The following is a 13375-nucleotide window of genomic DNA, read 5'->3' as shown; positions in this document are numbered from 1 at the left end:
GATAGCTCCAGGAAACCTTAGATGAGGCAGAATTTCTGGTCTTGTGTCAACTGGAGTTTAGGGCAGGTTTTTGGAACAAAACTCCATTGCTTGCCTTGGTTGATGTTTTTGTCTAGTAATGGACAGTGTGTAACTTTGCTCCTGGATCTCGCAGAAACCTTTCGATAGAGCGGATTGTAAATCCTTTTTGACTGCCTGAGATGGATAGGAGTTGGGGGACGCTGTTTGGCAGTGATTTCACTTCTAGCTGAATGGTCAGTGTCAGAAGGTAGCAGCACACTAACTGCTGCTCTTATGATCTGGTCTTTGGAGTAACAAGATTCCATCTTGTCCCGAGTGCTATTTAACATTTCTGTACGGCCATTGGGAGAAATCATTTTGGGAGTATCATATTAATAATTATAAGTCTGGAGTATAATGTTTAGGTATCAGTGTGCTACTGATACCTGACTCCTTCCCACTGCCATTTTAATCAAATCCAGGAGCAACAATTCAGTTCCTGAATGTTTAAACACTGTTTTGTGTTGGCTGAGGGTCAACAAATTGAGCCTTAATCTAGACAAGATAAAGGTTATGATGGTGGGCCAGTCTGGGTCTAAAAGCTTGTCAGTTTTACTAGCCCTGAATGAGTTGCACTTTCCACCTTAAGGATCAGGTATTTAATCGGGTGGTTCTCCTAGACCAGGCCTGCTCAACTTCGGCCCTCCTGCAGATGTTGGCCTACAACTCCCATAATCCCTGGCTATTGGCTACAGTGGCTGGGAATTATGGGAGTTGTAGTCCAAAAACAGCTGGGGGGCCTAAGTTGAGCAGGCCTGTCCTAGACCCTGTTGTGCTGGTGGTTTCTCAGGTGGCAATAGTGATCAGAGCTGCCTTTTACCAGTACTGAGCTTTATGCATCTCTCTAACCTGTCCTCAGGACACCTTTTTAAAGTAGCATTTCTCTTTATTGAGCAGTGAGAGAGCAACTGGCCCTATCCATTTCCAGCACAGCATCCCTCCAGTGGCTGTTGCTGGTGTCTGTCTTATGGTTCTTTTTTATATTGCGAGCTCTTTGAGAACAGGGATCCATTTTATTTATTTATTTATATCTATAGAAACCATTTTGGGAACTTTGTTGAAAAGCTCTGTGTGTGTGTGTGTGTGTGTCTATATATATATATATATATATATATATATATATATATATATATATTCGTCATATTCATATCCATGTTTTGATAACTTTACACATTGATTCTTGCTATATTCCCTGAACTGAACTACCTTTGGAGACTATTTGGAAACTGCAGTTTATCTTGTAGTAACAGGATGGGCCTCAGGCTATGTCTCATTCTCATTCTGGCCAGGTGTGCTAACTGGTTTTGTACCTGGTTCAAAGCAGTATCCTTTTTCAATTTCCGAGTGACCTGAGGCCTATACCTTTTGGGGGCACCTCTTTTCACATATTCCTTCCTACTGCAGGGGAGGCACTACTTTGAGTCCTATTTCTTACTAGGACTATGCCTTCTCAGTGGTTGCATTCATGCTTTGGAGTATGCTTCCACTGGTAGCACATTTAGCCAGCTCTCTGGGGATTTGATAGCTGGTTAAAACCCTGGCTTTTCAGGAAGGCATCCAGTATTGACTGAAGAAAAGTATGCTTTGTTTCATTTTGTTTTTTGTTGATCGTTTCAGGATGCTTCTTAGGGCCGAGGTCTAAGTGCACCTGTGATTTTTTTTCAGTTCTTCGACGTGCTCTACACAAATGGGCTTTGTGCCTGCACAGAGACCTCATCGGAGTTTTCCAAAGCTAAATCTTCTCTCCAAAATTCTGGCGGTAGCCCCACCCCCTCTGGTGATATGTGGCTGCGCTATTCCCTCCTCAGTCTTTCTTCATCCAGGGACAGATCGGCTTTTTCTGAGTGGTTCCGAGCTAAATTCACTGTGAACCGTAAATAATCTCTCCTTCTCCTTTTACTTCTCCCTCTTTCTATTTTGCTTGGAAAAACTGAGGTCTCTGCACAGGCGCAAAGCCCATTCGTGTAGAGCACAGATGACCACTAGAAAGTTACAGGTAAGCAATCTGCCGTAATTACTTAGAAATGATTTTTAAAAAATCTGTTGTGTTTTTATATTGTGATTTTCTTTTGGGTTCCGCATATGTGTCAGATAATGTGGCACAGAAATACTAAAATAAAATAATTTTGTTCTCATTTGATCCAAGATCATGGGGATGACTTAATTTGCCCATGGCTGTACTAGGTTATATTTTTGTATTTTTGAACCAGGATATGTCTGCTGGGTATCTATGTCTGCTGCATTTATTGTCTAAAAGAATGTGAAGAATCATTAAAAAGAAGCGATGTACAAAGCTGTTTTTAAAAAAAAGAAAATCCTTTAAAACCGGTTTTGTAAATGAAAGGAAGTTAATGAGCCCTTTCTCACTATCTGTGAGAAAGGGCTTGAAGGTGGAGGAAGCCTCAAAAAGCTTGCCTCCCCTACAGGCAATCTTCGCTGTTGGTCTGGGTGTGAAGATCGCATGCCCAGATGTGCAGCTGCCTCCTTGGGCAGCGCAGAAGATGGTGGGCCAGGATGTGTTGCCCTGGCCCCTAGAACTCACACAGTGCATCCTGTGAGTGTGCAGTGCATTATGGGGATTCCCTCAACACCAGCCAGGAGCCCCACAGTATTCCAGCCCTGGCTGCAAGCAGCTGGGGGTGGCAGGCGATTTTAAAATAATTTGGCTAAGGGAGCACTACCCCATTTAAGAGGGTGACTGGCTTGGTGGGTTTGCCGCCAAGGTGCCATCGGGATTGGGCACGTTCCCAGCAGTTCTCACGCTTGGGCAAGACCTGGCTTGGCTTAGTTACCCTGGATTTGCCTGTGCCCGAGAACAGCCTCAAAACCGCCCTGAACCATTTTTGGAAGGGCAGTATATCAATCAAACAAACAAATAAATAAAATATGTCTCAGATACTCTTCTGCTGGAACAGTGCATTCTGATATTCTGGAAAGAGGATTAATGGCATTAATTGTTTTATAGCTGTTAACTTCACCCCCACTTGTTCACTGTTTAACCTTAAGAATATTGTACATTCACCACACACACCCCATTTGGCAAGTGTGTAAAATGTATCCTTCCTTCTCTTGGTTTCTCTGTTAGGCTCCAGTTCAGATTCCCAGTTGTGCTCGGAATTATTGTATACTTTTTTTCTTCTTCCCATCCTCTAAATATAACATAAATGTCAGAACTTCTGAGCCAGAAGCTGCATTATTTATGTATCCCAAGCTTCAGAGCTCTGAGCGTAATCCTAGCAGTATTGGTATCTTCTTGGTCAACAGACTGATTGCTGTTGCACAGGTATGTTTGTGGGCTCCTTTTCTAATGATAGTGAAGAGATTAATTTAGAAAACAGTTTTGGTCTTTATACAGGATGTATGAAGATCAAGGATTTGGAGAGTCTCTGATTTTTAAAGCTCATTTTGCTGATGGAAGTTGAGAATCAGAGCCAAGGTCCTCATAATAACTCCAGTGCATTTTTCCCCTCTGCTGTAAATGCTGCTATTTTTCCTTACAGTGATATTTCTATTGCCTTATTTTCCCCAAGGAGAAACACTCCTTTGACTTCAAATGCTTCCTTGGATACCATTGGCTTACAACAGTAATAGTCATTGTCTGGTTAAGGTGAACAAAGTCTTTTTGTGTTAGTTTATACATAAAGGGTAACTTCTAAGGAAATCAGGGCAGTATGATTATTCAAATTTCATCCTTGAAATGACCCTGTGAGATAGCTTAAGCTGAGACATGGCAGCTAAAGCAAGATATAATTTGTCTTGCTACAGTGATACTATGGATAAAGATTTTTTGTAAGAAGGAGCCAGACTGAGGTATCAGTTCACTTGTCATATTTTGCAGGTAAATGGGAAGTTAAATGTCTGAATTCCTCTGCCACTAGGTATGGCCTTAAGATTAGAGGTGTCTCAGGATTGTGCAGAGTGAATGATAAACATCAGTGATGACTGGCAGAGCGCCAGAAAGAAGTTTGAGTTTGTTAACAACAGTGTGGTTGTTTCAGAGAAGACAATTTGAGGTCATTTATCTTTCTCAGCGAGTAGTTTTTGTTCACTCAGTTTTATCTTTGCCAGGACTATTTTCAGGGACCTGGAAGCAGCTTTAATGTAGAATATGTTTTACAAACTGGTCTTGCAGTTCTCAATCACCTGTAGTGATCCACTTCTGCTTTCTTTGGTTTTGGAAAGTTGTACTTAACAAACTGACTGAAGACTGCTTTGAAATGCCTTGGCATGAGCCAGGCATCAGCCAGTAACATTATTTTCTTCAGTAAAGAAGTGAGCGCAGACAAAAGGAAGCGTTTGTCTATCAGGTTTCTTGCTATCTGTTTGCTGGGTGAAGACTGTACCTGATTTTGCTACTACCTTTATTTGTGATGAAACTATACCTAATGTTTCCCGTGCCACCCCCCACCACAGGCCTGGACTGTGAAAGCTAGTTTTTAAATGTTCAGTGTTGACACACATGCCACATTTTATTTGCTTGGTTTGGACTTCTAACCTGCCCCAGATCCAAGAGCTTGGGATGGATATCACATTTTAAAGTAGACATTTGTAAGGCAGGAAAAATCCTTGCTTGTCACTGACCTGAACTGAGAGTGGTTTCCCCCCTCCTCCTCTGCAATCTTAGCCCTTGCCAGATCTTTTAGGGAGGTGGCCACTGAAATCATTTCTCTACATCTGATCTTGATGATCAGATTGGTTTCATGGAGAAGGGTACTACTAGTGGACTGCTCTTAGCTAAACATGCACCACTTGTAGTAGTAGTTATAATGCATATTGTGCCATTCAGGCTTAAAACAACTCAGACATCTTAAAACCTATTCTTTTAATGATGTCAAAGTCCTGTTCTAAAGGAAAAATTCTGTATGAGCTGCTTTGCATATACAATACTTCCACGCTACCAGCAAGCATGTAATACAGTGGCTTTTCATGTAGAAAATTAATTATGCTTGTTGTGATCCAAGTGGGTATATTTTGTGTAAACATTTTAAAGTTACAAGGCATTGGCCTAATCTTGCAGAGAAGTGTGGAATGTTTTAGAAACTCACAATTTTTATTTATTTTTTGCCTCCCTACTTGTACCTGAGTGTGACATTGCAGGTTGAGTAATAGATTTGGCAAACTGTTCTTTAAGTCAGTTTTACTTGCTTCAAGTTTATACAGCAGAGCTGTGCTGACCCATTCAGAAAGGGGGCTCAGTACCTTCAGTTATACCAAAAGACCTCATGCATCATCAGTATTTCATCCACTTCTGTGATATCATCATTTGTCAGCAATGCGCTTTTGAGAGTCTAGTTGACTGCAGTGGAATCAGTTGGAATAATTGGGATCCTATTCAAATGTGTCCTAAAGAGCACCCTGTAATGTAATACAGGATTTTTTGTCTGTTCTCTACTACATGCAAAGACTGCTTGTACTTGGATCTGGGTTCATGTGTGTCTGACCATAACATGTTAAAACTATCATATGATTAGTTCAGTATGCCCAGGGTCCGTCATTCAGAAGGGAATAAGTCAAAAGTCCCAATGGATTCTTGGGTATTTCTAAAGTAGTAATTTGAATCCTAGATAGCTCTGGGATTAATGTTTTGAAATGGACCACAGTTTCCTTGTCATTGTCTTTATGGTGTAGATGATAGTCTTGCTGATGAACTCTTCAGATCCTTTTGGAATGGTAGATCGGCATGATTATAGGAAGCGAATGAATGAATGAATGAATGACTTGCCTTCTAGAGGGCTATTCCCAAATTTCCCTGTATCAGTTGTTTATCAACAGTAGTGTTTTTTAGGTGCTTTCATAATCTGGGAAATGTTTGACTGGCACTTAGTCCTAAATGAAGTAAATGACAGTGTTGGCATTGTCTCTCTGCTCTGGGTCTCAGAGTTGCGTTTCATCATCATCATCATCCAATTTCTATACCGCCCTTCCAAAAATGGCTCAGGGTGGTTTACAAAGAGAAATAACAAATAAGATGGCTCCCTGTCCCCAAAGGGCTCACATTCTAAAAAGAAACATAAGACACCAGCAACAGTCACTGGAAGTACTGTGCTGGGGGTGGATAGGGCCAGTTACTCTCCCCCTGCTAAATAAAGAGAATCAGCACGGTGAAAGGTGCCTCTTTGCCCAGTTAGCAGGTGAAGTGAAGTGGTGATGTGCTTCGGACCAGTGTTTCTTTTAACAGGGATTCCCAGATGTTGACTACAACTCTCAGTATCCCCAGCAAAGGGCCGCTGCAGCTGAGGATGCTAGGATTTGTAGTGAAGAACATCTGGGAATCCCTGTTGGAGGGAGCAGTGCTGCATACTTCTTCATAGAATGTGTATTAGCCAAACCCAGATGGTATAAGTTTGATGAAGCAAGAAATGGTGGAAATGTAATGGCTTGAGCCTGTCAGAGTCATCCTGCTGAGAATTCAGCCCTTTGAGCCCCTCTCCTCACCCGGAACCATGGCAGTTGCTTCGGATACGTCTTTCTTCTCCTCAGCGCTCCCACCTCACTTTAAATATGCTATTGCAGTGCCCTAAATCTTGTGAGAAGCTCACGGCTGCCCTCAGAACTGTGCTCTGAGCTCATGAGGACTTGTGCTGGTCGGGGTGTGTGTGTGTGTGTGTGTGTGTGTGTTTCTTTTTACACACCACCTTTCCCCACTGCTGGGCGTTGGCCAGCTGCGGTGTTGCTGCCTGGTTGTCTCTGCTCTGTCCTGCCCATTCTCCCTTGTTTGTGGATGGGATGCCATTGAAGTCTCTGTTGCTCTCGGCCAAGTCCCATTTGCTTTAGGGTTGAGACATGTTGGAGCACAAACAGTATCATAACAGGTCTGCAGTCACTTGTAAACGTTTAAAATGTATTGCTTGGACAGAGAGAAGAAACCCAACAAGCCACTGGGTAAGGCATGCTAGGGAAATATCCATATGATGTCCCTATTTACTTGTTTGTCCTGGTTTTCTGTTGATATGCTCAAGGCTGTTAACCAAATAAAAATGTACAAGGCAGTTATAAGAAAAAGTGATTCTGACATGCATAGGAATCATGTTATGACAGGTCCTAGTAATCAGATTTTAAAGCTGATAGCTAGATTTGGGCCTTCTTCAGTAGTAGCAGCAGCAGCTGTCAGCTGGTCATCTAAGGCTAGCAGCAGCAATGGCAATTGGGAACTGGGTCTTCTGCCCCTGACAGTTGATCTGTTGATGTGGTAGCAGTGGTGATAATCACTGTTGTGGGGCTGGTGGGGAGGCAGCTGGTTTCCTTGGCCTTTCCCCTGCCATTGGCAGTTGATGTTCTTCTAAGGCTGGAAGAAGCATTGAATTGTGTCAAAGAGTGCATAAGGAGCTTCTTCCTGTTCTCACCACCCAAGTGATTTGATATAACAGGAACCTTCTGTAAAACTGGCATAGGGATTGGTGTGCTGGGCACGAGAGGAGCCCCATGGATGTTTCATTGCTGATGCTCTGTGGCACAGAGTCTGTGCTACTTTCATTATAACAGAATCCTTGTTTTGCTTTAAGATACGCCTCCTCAGAGGCAGGACTGACATTAGAGAGCTCTGGTGGGGTGTGGGGCTTGAGGCAAATCAGTCAGTGCAGGGCCCCCTTCCAGTTAGTTTTAATGGGGGTTAAAAGAGCGGGGCCCAGGACAGTTGCCCTGTTTGCCTTGCCCCTAGGACAGCCCTACTCAGGGGCATCGGGAGCTTGCTGGTGGCCAGGATACTGCCAGTGGCTCCCTTGCTATTGTAGATTGTTGCACGCACTAAAGCTACACCCCCTGTGTCGACGTCTGCCTTGGAGCGTGGCCAGTACCAGGGGACGGGGCCATTCAGTCCCACTGCGGAGTCTCCCCTGTCAGCGGTTCGTTCAATCACTGGTAGGGAGCTCCTTTCTGTGCCTCTGGAGGAGGCACATTGTTAGTCCCTGAGGCAACATTGAGTTGGAGAGCTGCTTTGCACTTTGCATGGTTGTGTGTGCTGTGGCTGTGTTAGTGTTACCTGTGGCAAACATGCAAGGTGTGATGGACAGGTGTGCATTCCTAAAAACATAGCAACGTATGCCAGGGAGCAGCTGCCATTTGGGGCTTTTAGAAATACTTGTCTACCCTTCCCACTTCATGCACTGACTTTGGGAACCACTGCTATAATGCTGGTGTAGCTGTAGTAAACGTCATCGCCATGTAATGTGTGAAGCATTTCTTAAGAGTAAAGGGGTTTATGAAACAGACACGAGAGCAAGACAGAGGGTGAGATGTGGAGCAAAGCAACTGATATGTACCCTCATTGACTGGTTTGAGACACACTCAGCTTTTTTTGGTTTTTATGTGGGGCCAGCCCCTTAATGAAACTCTATGAGGTAGTTCCTTTGGACAGTGGATTATTGGGTGGTGGCAGGATGCTTCTGCTCTACTTCCATCACTACTTCTGCCTTCCTCTCTTCCTTCTGCTGCTGCCCTCAGAACGGCTTTTTGCCCAACAGTGGTACTGATGTTGCTTGGCAGAGAGGTGCTCCACGCTTGGCAGAGAGGTGCTCCAAGCTGCTGGCTATGAAGAGGAGGAGTGTGTGGAAAGATGCTCTAGCTAGAGCATCTCCCAGTGTTCTCTCCACACTTCTTCCACTCCTTCCATCTCCTTTCCATAGCCAGCAACATTCTGAGTCATGTGGTGGCGGCGGCTGCATCCATAGCGGAGAAGAACAAGGGCAGTAGATGAGGAGGTGACATTTTGTACCCTAAGCTCTTTGATCACTCATGTAGTAATTCATTAACAATTCTGGACTTGTTAACCTGTCCACAGAATTTAACCAGGACAGTCAAGTTACCCAGAATCTCAAATGGGTAGCTCTCAAGATACTTGAGAACCTCCCCCCATCCTCACCCAAGATACATTCTTGCTAAATATTGGTATGCGTTGCTGGTTCGGTAAGAAAAATCCCTCTGGGAATAATGTGAGTCTGAACACAAATTCTGGAAGCAAGCTCATCATGATTTCATCATATATTTGTATATTACTAGACTGGTTGTGACACTCTGGTGTTGCCCATTTTATCCTCTTTGTATTTGGTAATTCCCAGGCAACTCTTCTTCAAACCCTACCAAGCAGTGAAATTGGGAGTGAAGACAGAGCTGTAGAGACAATTAAACCCTTTCTAGTATTCCTGGTTTTCTCCCCTGCCTACTTTAATAATCCTTTCTTGTTTTTAGCCTCTTTTCTGCCATGCAGACGTAAAGTGAGAATTTAGAGTGAAAGACAAACAGCCAGATGGTTCTTTCTGCATATCCAACAGATCGGTGTCAGGGAGAATAGTTTAATAATAACGTATCCTATTTTGTATGGCATTTCGGCTTTCAGTGCTCATGTTGCACAGCATCTGAAAAGACAGCTAGCGATATTTGACTTGCTTTGAATAAATGTGCTGTTAGTGAAGTTGGATATATAATGTCAAAACTGAAGGAAAAAATCTCTAAATTGTTTGATGCAGCAGTCATGGCCTTTGAGGGCAATTATTGATCTCTCCACCTTTATCTGATCGTTTGTATAGTAGAAATGTTTGCTCCTGAAGACAGGAAACTGGTCTACACTTTGTGTGTATGCAAACATATTTTCTTACTATTTTAAAATACAAGGCAACATATGTCTGACTTCTGCTTCCTTGCTTTCTTTTAGGGGACATTACCCAGAAGGGATATGAGAAGAAAAGGGCAAAGCTGTTGGCTCCATATTTTCCACAGACCCAAGGTAGGTCCTGGTACTAAATAAGGGATGCTTTTGCCACAGAAAGATTACATTTGAGGGTTTGAAGATGCACAATCTCAGTGGCATTCTAGAGAAGCTCAGCAGTTAATTTTGCCAAGCTGAAAGACTAGTAATTGGACATGCAGCCCGATGCACTTTCCTGGGTACTTTGATTTAAGCTGCTCTAGACCTGTTGAAGTAGAACGGCAATGTAGGGTAGAAGAAACAAATGTATATGGGGGGGGGGAGGATGGGATGAGAAGGGATGTTTGCTTTTTGCAATATAGTTAGGGGTTAACAAAGCACTAAAATACATTTTAAGTTGGATCCTAAGTAGTGCAAGCACAATAGCTCTCAAGCAAACCATCTTCCTCTCCCCCCTCCTCACAGCAGCTTCCTGAGCCTCCCATTGGAATTGAATGGGATGCAGCCAGGAGTTGCTGTGGGAGGGAGGAATTGCTCAAAACTCCTCTCATGGGAGCTGCTTATGCCTGGTTTTCAGGCATCCCACCCCACCACATCCCACTGCAACCCCCTTTGCCACATCCCACACCATCCTCGAGGGGTCCTCCAACCCTCAAGAGGAAAACAGGAGGGGTAAGCTGGCACACCTGTTTGCTCAGCTATGTAGCCTGACTTTAAGGCCATCTCTCCGTACTCATTCCAGGCATTTGGTGGGCATCTTGTTTGTTTGATTGATTGATTTTGTGTGCTTGCTCTGTATTTTCTGTCAGAATGCTTTGTGCATGTTAACTTCCATTCAGTGCTGTAAACTTAGGGTGCCTATTTAGGGGGAAATAATTGTAATGTCCACTCCAGGGTAGGAAAAAGAATTGGCAGAAGGATCCTTTATTAAAAAATAGCTGCAGTATGGGTATGGGTGCGCACATGTGTGTAACTGGGAGAGAGAATAAAGTCAAACTGCTTCAAGGTCATTTTGCATTGGAGTGAATTGGTAGAATGTGGAGAGAATCCTGTGATGCAATTGTTACTGCAATTAGCTGATGATTATTTGAATTTATGCCAAAGAAGAATGAGGGTAAAAGGACACTGAATGTCAGTACCTCAGAATGGTTTCTGCTTTGTCAGTGTGTATTTGGGCGGATCGTGATAATGATCACCTTCAAGGTTATTTCAACACTGGTAGGGGGGAAAAAAGAACTTCACAATTTTCATCTTATATTAAATATGCCAAGGGGCTGCATTTTCAAAAGAGCTTAGAATTCATAATTCAGGCTGTTTTAAGGAGAGAAAAAACCTCAGCTGCTTCTTAAACAGGTGTGCTGAGCTGCATGGAAAATCTGGACAGTAGTGATGCAGCTGGGTTTTCTGGCACATGGAAAAGCTGTCTTACTGTGCTGAAATCGGAGCTGAGCCTTTAAACATTTGAACTTGCATTCTCATCCTTCTTCACTCTGCTGTATGAACTTTACTGATTTGTGAAATCCACAAAAGGCAGACCTTGTTTGTATCTGATATTGAAGTGATCCTCATGATTGCTCCAGGAGGCTACCCCCTTCTGCGTGGAGGAAGCCTGAAAGCGCTTATCTCCCTGCAGACAATCACTGTCTCCTCCCTGGGTGGCCAGATCAGCTGCCCACATGATTACTGGAGTGCTGGCTCCACTAACCTCATTTTAGGGGGAGAGGGAATTAGTCGTGCTAGCAGCCATGAACCGTGGCTCCTGGTGCTGCACACAACCATGGAAAACCGGTCTGGCCTTCCTTAGGCCAGTGCTCTACGGTCGTGAGAATAGCCTCATTGTGTGTTATTCAGCAGCATAATACCCCTCCCCCCCCCCACACACACCCGTAACGAATACCTGAGGCACAAAGAGGGCAAACATAAAGATGTGTTGAAGTCTGAAATCTATGATACAGTTAAGCACATTGATTTCAGTGGGTTTTGGGGTATGTCTGACTTTCTCTAGATTATGCTTGAAGGCACTGGGAATGAATTTAGAGAGCTGTAGCCAAGTTGAAAAACTGTAGAGCAAATGAGTGTGCTAATATTGGAAGGCTGCATTATAATGATCAGATGGAAATACTTTAAAAAACTCTCCAAGAAATGATCTCCCTTTTTACCTCTTGGTCATAGGTAGTTTTTGAATCCTGGTGTGGCTCTTCCCTCCCCCATAACTCTTTGCACGTGTTTTGTTTTTTGTTTAGGAGAAAAATTATCTGGACCATCCACAAATGGTCTTATTGCTTTAACCGGCCTGAGACATTTTTGGAAGGGTGGTATATAAATCAAATCAGATCAATCAATCAATAGCTAGCTAGCTGGCCAGCCAGAGCACAGAAATTCAAAACATTTTCCAGTATGAACTAATGCTCCTGTAAACTTCTGGTGCAAGAAGTGTTTCTCTTTTTATTTTACAGATAAAGCCCAAGAAATGAGTAATAATGATGATTAGAACTCCAGGCTCCCTTCCATGTCAAATTACCAAGTTGCACCATATCAAGGAAATTCCTTGAAGGTGGATCAGTAAAAGATAGGACCTTATCTGTTTTGCTGAACTTTTGCTGCCAGTCAACAGAATGAACCTGTTTCCTTGAAAGATAAGTTGTTATGGACTGCTATATAAAGCACCATTTCCTACAATTAATCTCTATGTAGGAAATAATGTGTCTAGTGTTATGGGATGTACTGCAGTTTGAGGCTTGATAATTTATCTAAAAAACACACAAAACTTACTAGGAGCTGTGCAAGACTAAAATAGAAGACAATCCCTGCTCACAGGCATACAATCAAAATGACAGGCACAGGAGGGCATGGGGAGCAGGAAGGGATCTGAGTAGGCTTGAGGCTCAGATTTAATTGAAGTGTGAGACAAATCTCTTGGACTTGAAACTTTCCTGTCATATTGCTCTTCTTAATTGTAGGGCCCTTCAAAATGTCTATTTGTGGTAAGAGGTGACCCTGGATGGGGGCTGTATACACACATTCATACATGCGGATTTCTTATAGTTTGGTATGCATTTCTCATAGTTTCGTATGCATTTCCTTCTTTGCTCAGATTCAGACATTCTCCCCTTGCAAAGCATCTTGTGCTCTTTGGTCAAGAGAATGTAAAGACAGCCTTGTTAGCCTTCTCATGCTTGGCTAAATGTGCTTCCTCACTCTTCAAAATGTTGTATTATGTAATCATTTCCTAAGGATAGTGAATAGAATCATCTGCCCAGTTTTTAATGATTAGATTTACCAAGCCTTGATATTCTGCCCAACCCTTTCTCTATAGTATATAAAATGATTTGTCATGCCCTCTCCCTTCCAACTGCAGTAATTAAGCAACTTGACTGAATGTGATTGATTTGTGCATCCCCTGTGGTTAAATAGTAACTTGCAAACATGTGTGCACATGAGCATTCTTAAGCACATGTAGCTTTTGTGATCGATTGCATTGTTGTCAGACATGTTAGTAATCTGCCAGATAAGCTTTCCCCGCTCTCATTTAAGCTCCTAGTCCTTTCATTATTTTAGCTGCTCTGCCCCTTCAGTTCTTCTTGGTCTCTTGTGTGTTAGTGAACACACTTGTGGTTTCAGCCAGTGCTTGGAATACCACCCTCCATCATTCAGGCCAATTTCTTCATCTCTGTG

General features: G+C 43.0%; 1 protein-coding gene across 5 annotated transcripts in view; it reads left to right on the top strand.

The window, feature by feature from the left end:
• Window positions 1–13375, top strand: part of DIP2B (disco interacting protein 2 homolog B) — a 241709-nt gene that overhangs the window by 104982 nt on the left and 123352 nt on the right. For all 5 annotated transcript variants that reach the window (XM_053301091.1, XM_053301088.1, XM_053301087.1 and 2 more), the window contains exon 2: window positions 9707–9778. In XM_053301091.1, the coding sequence (XP_053157066.1) occupies window positions 9707–9778 (72 nt within the window). The remainder of the gene's footprint in view (window positions 1–9706; window positions 9779–13375) is intronic.

The sequence above is a fragment of the Hemicordylus capensis genome, chromosome 2 (genome assembly GCF_027244095.1).
Source record: "Hemicordylus capensis ecotype Gifberg chromosome 2, rHemCap1.1.pri, whole genome shotgun sequence".
Lineage (NCBI taxonomy): Eukaryota > Metazoa > Chordata > Lepidosauria > Squamata > Cordylidae > Hemicordylus > Hemicordylus capensis.
Note: the sequence above shows the minus strand (reverse complement) of the source record. Positions and strands in the feature narration are given on the sequence as shown.